Source organism: Marmota marmota, unplaced genomic scaffold, assembly GCF_001458135.2.
Source record: "Marmota marmota marmota unplaced genomic scaffold, marMar, whole genome shotgun sequence".
Classification (NCBI taxonomy): domain Eukaryota; kingdom Metazoa; phylum Chordata; class Mammalia; order Rodentia; family Sciuridae; genus Marmota; species Marmota marmota.
The window spans coordinates 346,135-355,229 of record NW_025999880.1 but is presented as its reverse complement, the minus strand read 5'-3'; the positions used below and the strand labels follow the sequence as shown (position 1 = coordinate 355,229).

Genomic DNA, 9,095 nt, shown 5'->3' with positions numbered 1-9,095 from the left:
AATGTGTGTGTGTGTGTGTGTATGTATTCTTGCCCTTCTCTGCTCCTCAAAATCCACTGAACCACCCAAAGGGAAGAAAAATACTTCTGAGATTCCCTTTGCCTATTCCTACTAAGCCACTATCCTACCATCTCATCCCCACTTGCCCACAGACGGACAGACATATAGACACACACACACACACACACACACACAGCAGGAAGGTTCATTAGGATGCACAGATGAGAAACATGTTGTTCCATCTCTGTGTGGCTTCCTCAGCTAGTGTCCCAACTCAGCACATCTGGTGTCTAGGAAATACTTTCCTTTCTTTCTTAAAGAGGGAAACTGAGATCAAAAAGGAAACAGATACAAAGTTCCTAGGGGAAAATTGCTTTGGCAAGAGTTTAGGGATTTCTTTAGAAATAACATAGTGTGGTAGAAAGTGGTCATGGGTTCAACATTGAGTTCTGCCACTAACAGGCTATGGCCCTCACCTAGTCACTTAACCTCTCTAGGCTCAACTGATCCATCTGTTCAAAGGGAGACTTCTTGGGGCAGGAAGTAGCTCAGTGGCAGAGTGTACCTGGCATCACAAGGGCCTCAATGACTGTTAGCTGCCTTCCTGATGTGAGCCACTGGGAAGAGCTGAGGCATAGACATCCAAAAAATCTGGTCTCAGGTCCCACTTATTGGTTGTGGGCCCCTGTGGATGTGAATAACCTCTTTGAGCCTCAGTTTCCCCTTCCGATGACCACCCTGCCATTGTGAGGAAGAAATGGACAAGGTCTTCCCATTCTGGGTGACTTGGTCAATCCCTGCCACTAATTACATGCGACAGTAGCTAACAAGAAATATTCTCAGTACAGGGTTACATTTTTTAAAATTTGTTTTTGTTACTGTCAATAAACACTTTTCTCTTATTCAGACGCCAATTTCAGCCCTACCCAGGCTAAACTGTCATGAACAATCACCAGCAAGCAAAGGGGTTTGGGGGGTGACCCAGTGGTCGTGATGAAAGCAAGAAAGCTCCCGCGGAGGAATCATTGCAACTCACACTGAGCAGCTCAGATCCATTTTACAGAATGGGTTCTCTCACCATCCTTGGGGACTATATGTCTAAAGGACACTCCCCAGTAGAACACCTTGTAAATGGCTCCTCCCATGTACGAGAGAAGGGAGGTAAAAATCAAGCACACACAGGAACTGTGAAAGAAACCCAAAAGACCCAGAGGCTCTGCTCCTGTCCTAACTGCCCCAGCCCTTTACCCCCAAGAGGGCAGCTTCCTACTCTCTAGGAAAGACCCCGCCCTGAAGGTGAAGCTGAGGATGCCAGCAGAGGAAGAGTTTCCATGGCAGCACCCGGGCAAAGGGGGGTGAGCTCACTCTGGACCGCAGCGAGTGAGGTGTGGAAACAGAGACTCAAATTTCCGGAGGCTATTTCAGTTTTCTTTTCCGTTTTAAGCAACTTCACTTATGATATCAGCCAGGACTTGGCCACTATTTTGGAAACTCCCCCTTGGAGGCGGGGTGCTCCCTCTACTGGCCCTGAGTCCCTATAAAAGGCCTGAGCTGCAGAGGATCCTGAGACAGCACGTGCATCACCCACAGCCTCTGCCCACAGGTACCATGAAGGTCTCCGCAGCTGCCCTCGCTGTCATCCTCGCTGCTGCCGCCTTCTGCATTCCTGCCTCTGCCTCCCCATGTAAGTCTGGGGCCTGACACCACAACCCATAGAGTAGGTCCACCCACTGCCAAGAAGGCCCACCCCATCCTACTATCCCAGCCCTTGCCCTCTTTTCAACTATAGCATGTATACTGTCTGAATCCCATTGTTTACATTCTTAAAATTGTTTTAGCCAGATGCCCTGTTACCCCTGATAGATCTCTATGCCACTTCATGTCAGGGACCCCCAGTCAATTTTTCTGAGTCTCCAAGGTCCATAGCCCTTGAGTTTTGCAAGTGCTCACTGAGTGTGAACTGATGCTGAGGATATCGGTAGGCAGGGGTAGCTGGACTGACCTTGAAAAATGAATGACTCATCCTGTCACCAGCAGGATTTCTGAGAAACTTCTAAATTCTCAACAGAGCTCTCCTGAGATAGTCATGGTCTCTCATTTCACAGATGGGAAAAAAAATGGGGCTTATAAAAGAATAATTAAAGCTAACTAAAGGCCTACTATGGGTTAGGGATTGTGCTGTTTGCTTGACCTGTCATCCTATTGAATACAAATACTCTCTGAGTAGCTGTTCTAGACTTACAGATGGGGAAATAAAGGCCCAGGCAAATTAAATAACTTGCCTAAGGGCACATCCACCTAGGAAGTATTCAAACCCAGCCCCATCCGGCTGGGATAAATACTACTACTCTTCTGGGAAGAGACAACTGTGCTTCCTAACAGCATCTTGAATTAATTGACTAACAAGAGGTTCTCTATTCAAAGCCCTTCTCCCTATAGCCCAGCCAAGGGCTCCCAGGATGCAATATGCATCAGGCCCCACTTGGGATCCTGGCTGAGCCAAGAAGCCTTAGCTTTGGAACCAACTCTCCCCAAACCTACCCTATGCAAGTTTTGAATTCATCAGGGATTCTGGAAGGGCGAGAATGAGGGCAGAGAACCCATGACAGGGGATAAGGAGGCCCAGCATGACCTGAGAGCCAAGGGCAGTGGGTTATGATATAGAAGAAAGGATATAAGCTCAGCTCAAGGATCAATTGACGGGGAAGAGATACTTTCAGTCTTCTGTTGGAATTCCCATTCGGCTACTGTGTTCCATGACCAAGTGCCTTTACCTCTCTGAGCCTCAGTTCTTCCACGGTGGATAATAGTCTTTTCAAGATCAGTCATGTAAAATGCCCAGCACAGTGCCCAGTGTCCACTGGCAATGAATAAAGGGGGGTCTCCTTTCTTCATCCTTTCTCACAGATGCCTCGGACACCACACCCTGCTGCTTTGCCTTCATCTCCCGCCCAGTGCCCCGCAACCACATCAAGGAATATTTCTACACCAGTAGCAAGTGCTCCAACCTAGCAGTCGTGTGAGTCTCAATCCCACCGATTCCTCCAGGGGGGTGAGGAAGGGTTGACTTGGCTCCCAGAGTCAGTGACCCCACACACCAGGCACCCTCTAAGAGAGTGCCCCACCCACTCCCACTCATCCTCCAGCTACCCAAGTAGCCACAGTACTTTCATCTCTAGCCTCGGGGTTTCCAGCCACAATGTAAAAGAACTAGACGAGGTATCTTTGGAGGATGCTGCCCACCTCATGGGCTAGGTTCCTAGGACTCCACTTGCTGGTGCAACTTTTATTTGAAAAGAATTTGAAATGCCCCTGCATAGAGAAGATGGACTCCATCATCCCTTTTCACTGAAGAACCCTAGAGTCCCCCATATTTCACACCTAACCAAACCAACCTAAACCTCAAAGGAACTAGGGGAGGAGGTCTAAGGTCAGGGGCAAAACAAAACAAAATAACAACAACAAACTATTTATTTAAGAAGAAATTTTTTAAAAGATAGAGGGATTCACCTCTAAATATGCAAGCTAATACATTTGGGGAAATAGAATAGTCCCTACTGCATGGGAAGTGCCTACTGTGTGTCAATGCCTTATGTGCATCACTTCTAAATTTCACATAATGGCCCTGAGAGGTAAGCACAATTCTGGCTCTCAGATAATGAAACCGAGAGATTTATTGACTTCTCCAATATTGCACAGTGAGTCTGGAGCCTGTCTCTGGAATCTCCTTAGTTACTGAAGAAATAGAAAATGATAGAGACTGAAAATGGGGCTTGACCTAGTGGCACAGACCTCTAAACCCAGTGACTTGGGAAGCTGAGGCAGTAGAATCGGAAGTTCAAGGCCACCCTCTCTCAAAATTTTCAAAAAACACCCATATGTATAAAAGCCTGGAGACATAGTTCAGTGCTTGCCTTGCATATGCAAGGCCCTGAGTTCAATCCCCAGTACTTAGGGGGAGGGGGATAAAAATAGGTCTCTCATCAAATTTCCTATGAAAATTCAAAGTTTTTAATCCAAAAAATGTTCATGACATGGTAAATTTATAGGTATTCAAAAATGGAGTTGGTGAATGGTCCTGGTGAATCAAAATACACTGGTAATATTTTGTATCACTGATTTTATTTCTGAGAACAAATATTTTTCAAAAGGAAAAAAAAACTATTCCCTAAATATATCTTATGGGCAGAGATTAATAGAACCACCATCCCTGCTCTACAGGCTCACAATCTAATAAGAGATGAGACAGACACAGCAATGACTAGAGTACCCGGCAAAGAACATCACACAGGAAGACAGGGAATGTGTCTGGTTTCAGGGGTGAGGAGAGAGGATTTAGAGGAGGTTGTGGCAAAAGGCACTGTTTGGGGCATGATTGGGATGGCAGGGGAAAGCCTGTGGGATGGAGTTTATCAGACAGAGAGGATGCCTGCAGGGTTCGACTTTGGTTTGTGTAGGGACTCCATGTAGGGAAGCCCAGAGGGCCTTGAATGTCAAGAAAATCAACAACAAAAAAAAAGAGCTATCAAATGTAAAATGAGCTGGAAACTCAGCCTAGGAAACTGGGGTCCAGTTAAAGGCTACTGTAGCTACCCACGTGTGTAGTGCTGGAAGCAGAAGGAAAGGAGAGATGGGAGAGAGGAGGTGGAATTAGCCAGGGCCATGGACTTGAGGTCAGGGCCAAAGGGGAGGGAGAGGCTGACAATGTAGCTGAGACCTCAGCCTACATAGTTAGAGAAGAGTAGAACCCCCTTAAGTCTCAAGGACAAGCTGTCTAAAGAGGAAGGAGCCAAGACAACCCTGTGGAAACAGCTAAGAGATGGAGGGGAGGGGAGTGTAAACAAAGGGCTGGTAGCTGAGGACATTCTCTTCTAGGCGGAAGGGGCCTTCCAATAAAAACAAGGCAGGGTGGCACTGCCTTGGTGAGCACTGGCTCTAAAGCAGGTCTGCCATGTCGGAACCATGCATGCCACCTGGTAAGCTTAGGTCCCTCACTTAACCTTCTGAACCTCAATTCCTCCACCAAAATGGGATGATAAAAACACTTCCCTGGGGCTGGGTTGTGGCTCAGTGGTAGAGCGCTTACCTAGCACCTGTGAGGCATTGGGTTCAATCCCCAGCACCACATAAAAATAAATAAATAAACAAACAAAGAAAATATAGGTATTAAAGATATTAAAAAAATATGACACCATATTTTAAAAAAAAATACAGAGAGAAGTGCTTCCCTCCTTAGGTCACCATGAGAATAATAAAATGCTTAGACTATTCCCTGGCATCCATAAAATAATAGGTGAAATTTAAGAAATGAATGCAATTTATTTATCTCCTTGTTCATTCAATAAACATCTGTTAAGCACCCACTGTGTGCCAGGCCTCAGGGTCCAAGACTCGGGAAAGAACATAGAGAAAAGGACAGCAATTGAGAACGCCTGCTCTGAAGGGGCAGGTGGAAGGAGAGAAGTCAGACAAGTAGAAGGTCCTGAAAATGGGGGGAAGGGAGGGAAGAGTTGGCAAAAATGGTCTGTTCTTGGTATGGCGTGCTGCAAAGAGGAGGAAGTGGAGCCTGGGCAAGGCTCATCTCAGGTGTTGGTTTCCTGACCTTTTGACTTCCTGGCCACAGGCCAAGGGTGCTAAGAAGAGAGCACTGAATAAGGACAGGGTCTATATCTGAAGCTTCCACACTTTTCCAATAAGAAAATAAACAGTGAGAGGCAGAAGAGCCTAGAACACCCCTTCCCCTATTTTTCTCATCCGCTCTGCTCACCAGAGTAAGACACAGATGGTCAAGGGTCTTGGGTGAGCCTCAGAACAGCAGAAAAGTTGCTCAAAGAGCAAATATTATCCATGAGAGAGCCCAAAGAGCAACCAGGAAATTCTCATTCTCAAAACACACCTAAGCCTTCACTTTATCTGAAAATATTTGGGCTCACAAACATGCATAATATACTTAAAAATGATTAAGACAGGGTTGGGAGTGTTGCTCAGTGGTAGAGCATTTGCCTATAATGTATGAGATATATGAGGCCCAGGGTTCAATCCTGGGGTGGGGGGATTAAGATAATGTTATATGTTTTACCACAAATTTAAAAAAAAAAAGTTTCAATGATGTTATACATAGAATCAGAATTACACAAGGTTATTGACTTTGAAAGACATATGGATAGATGCCTATAGAAAGAATGAAATCAAACTAAAAAATGAATAAGATATTTAAACGAGGTAGGCACATTGTATATCAGAACATATTTGAGCATAATACTTTATTCCAGGGAATACATCAGTATTTTTTTATTTTAATAGTTGTAGATGGACAGTTTGACTTTATTTCTTTTTATGTAGTGCTAAGGATTGAACCCCGTGCCTCATACATGCTAGACAAGCACTCTGCCACTGAGCTACAGCCCCAGCCCCTACATCAATATTTTAAAAATAAAATAGTTATTGCAAAAACAGGCTGATTTACAATTTACCTTTATTATTTCTGACACATAATTAATTCCTTTGTTAGGCCATATAATAAAATGTCATACTGTGTGACTCAACAAAATTTTTAAAATAAACTTCCAGACAGCTGCATAATAATTAACTTTCTTCCTGTGAGAACCTTTAACATATTTAATCTTATATACTAACTTAAGTAAGACCATGTTCAAATCCCCCCCCCAAAATAATAGTAGTGTGTAGGAACACTTCCTAAAGGAGAAGCCAAAATTTAAAAAGTCAAGTAGACAAGGCTATTCCCAAAATATGTGTTAATGGGCAGCTGTTACCTAACCAATAGTCTACCCTACAGAAAACCAGGCCCCCCCAGACAGGCAAGGTGGCAGCTGGACTGACCCGTATGACTAGCAACTTTTATACTTCCAATTTATACCATCAACACCTGCAGAGATAAGGCCTCCAACCTTCACAATCTTTATATTCTGCTTGGTAATTTGGTAGAAGTGCTTTGGCACTGCCAATCTCAGGTCCCTCAACCTCTCTGGGCCATGGTCCAGGACCAGGACCTTGGTCTCATGTTGTTCCAATCCACCCTAAAGCAGAGGTCTCACAGCACTCTAATAACAATACCTATACATGCATGCTATTCTTGTATAGTATTTTTCAAAACTCATTATCTCATTTGAGATCCACGACAATTGTGCAAAGCAGGAATTATTTCTGTCCATATTTTAGAAGTTAGCAAATAGGCCCAGAGACCCTAAGTGATTTGTCTATAGTGATCCAACTACTAAGTAGTGCAACAAAAACTCAAGTTCATCTCCTTCTTTCATTCACCCACCTGTGCATAGATATATTCCTGGGTTCATTTGTTGAGTGTCTACTCTGTGCCAGGCACTGTGTTGTCTATAGTCAAATCATGTGTTCCTTTAGGCACTTTTCTTAAGCACATCCTGGAGGACATCTTTTTTCTCTCTGCATGGTGAACCCAGCACAGGGCTTGGGGAAGGGGAAGTGCAGAGAAAAAGCAAGTGGTTAGCCAGTTCAACCCTAGGCTCTGGAGTCTCCCTATCCCCTTAGCATTACAGGCTGCATGTATCTGGGTGGGGTTTACAATGCACACGACTTTGCTTCTGGCTTGGAGCCCTTAGATCCAACAGAGGAAGAAATGCCTCCTAAAAAGAAATAGCACCTCATGGCGCTCCAAAAAGAACCTACCCTAGTCCCAGCACCATTTCCTTTTATGTCTCAATCCACCTCATCCCCTAATCTGGCTGTCCCAGTGCTAAGAAGGTCTCACTCTCTTCTCTCCCACAGCTTTGTCACCCGAAGGAACCGCCAGGTGTGTGCCGACCCAGAGAAGAAATGGGTTCGGGAGTACATCAACTCTTTGGAGATGAGCTAGGATAAGCGGTACCTTGAACTTCAGCTGGTGTAAACTCGCCTGTTGCTATCTGCTGTCATCCTAACCACCTTGAGAAGCCTCTCCCCAGTCCCCCACTCCCATTCACCTGTTGGAGGGAAGGTTCTACCACATAGCAGCAATTAGAAAAGGCTCCCGACCTAAGCCTGGAAGCCTTACTAAGGCCCTGCCTTAGCAACAAGAAGTCTCTAGGCTCTGAATGTCAGGCCCCTTGGCTTTGCTATGGTTCTATGACTAGAGAAGGAAGTCAGCATGTTTCTCAAGGAAAGAAGGAAGACCAGGATCCTGAAGAAATCTCCCATGGCCAAAGTTGCCATCTCAGGCCCTCAGGAGGGCTGAAACTATCAAACATAAGAAATCAGCTATTTTTTTTCTCTCTTTTTTTTTTCTTTTCTTTTCTCCCCACCCCTCACCCCCAGCTCCCTAGTGCTAGGGATGGAACATGCTAGGCAAGCACTCTACCACTGAGCTAGACCCCAAGCCCTTTTAATTTTAGAGACAGGATCTCACTAAGTTACCCAGACTGACCTCAAACTTGTGATCCTCCTGCCTCAGTCTCCCGAGTAACTGGGATCATACCACTTGATCTGACAAAAAAAAAATCAGCTTTTCATTAAAATTTTTCAGTATAATTACAAAACTGGCTCCTGGATTGATTTCCTACGTGGGAACCCTCTTCCCCCATGTACATTAAGCAACAGGGGTCCAGGCTTGAACTTACCTGATGCCCACACTAGACTTGGGGGCCATGGCCCCACCCAGTGAGCAGGGCTGGGAGCAAAAGTGCTCTCTCACTCTCTCTCTCTATCTGTCTCTCTCAGAAGTGGGCACTGGCAGGCAGAGCAGGTAAAGTAACTAACAAGTGACTTGTCCACTGGGTAGGAAGGACAACAGTCACTATGTCCCAGCCCCAACCCCCAAGAATTTATCTGTCTCCCTGTCATAGTACCTCCCTGTTTCCTCAAACTTTGGTTGGCCCTTCCACCTTAGCCTACCCTCTACCTAATCCCCAGTGGGTTTCTTTACGACTCTTGCCCTTAGAACAGGATAGTGACAATCCTGAAGGTCTCCAGTCTTTCAAATAAGAAGAATGGGGGGCATTTTGTGGTTTTTACAACTCCACCAGTACCTCTAAAGTGAACTATTCCAACCTTCCCAACTATGTGTCCCTTCATATGAATATGTAATGACAACAGATATAGGTAACATTAATTGAGCACTCACTATG

The 9,095-nt window shown here is 45.1% G+C and overlaps 1 protein-coding gene across 1 annotated transcript; it reads left to right on the top strand.

Moving 5' to 3' along the window:
- Positions 1 to 1,526: 1,526 nt before the first annotated feature.
- On the top strand, positions 1,527 to 8,507 carry Ccl5 (C-C motif chemokine ligand 5). Its single transcript, XM_015495318.2, has 3 exons — positions 1,527 to 1,684; positions 2,908 to 3,019; positions 7,762 to 8,507. Exons 1-3 carry the CDS (start codon positions 1,609 to 1,611, stop codon positions 7,847 to 7,849), a joined length of 276 nt encoding a protein of 91 aa, XP_015350804.1. The 5' UTR covers positions 1,527 to 1,608; the 3' UTR covers positions 7,850 to 8,507.
- The last annotated feature ends 588 nt before the right edge of the window (positions 8,508 to 9,095 follow it).

What these genes read in the sequence shown, in the direction of transcription:
- Ccl5 (XM_015495318.2), top strand. Translation starts at nt 1,609, where the DNA reads ATGAAGGTCTCCGCAGCTGCCCTCGCTGTCATCCTCGCTGCTGCCGCC. An exon ending in TCCTGCCTCTGCCTCCCCAT is followed by an intron (nt 1,685 to 2,907) that starts GTAAGTCTGGGG and finishes CCTTTCTCACAG; the next exon opens with ATGCCTCGGACACCACACCC. An exon ending in TGCTCCAACCTAGCAGTCGT is followed by an intron (nt 3,020 to 7,761) that starts GTGAGTCTCAAT and finishes TCTCTCCCACAG; the next exon opens with CTTTGTCACCCGAAGGAACC.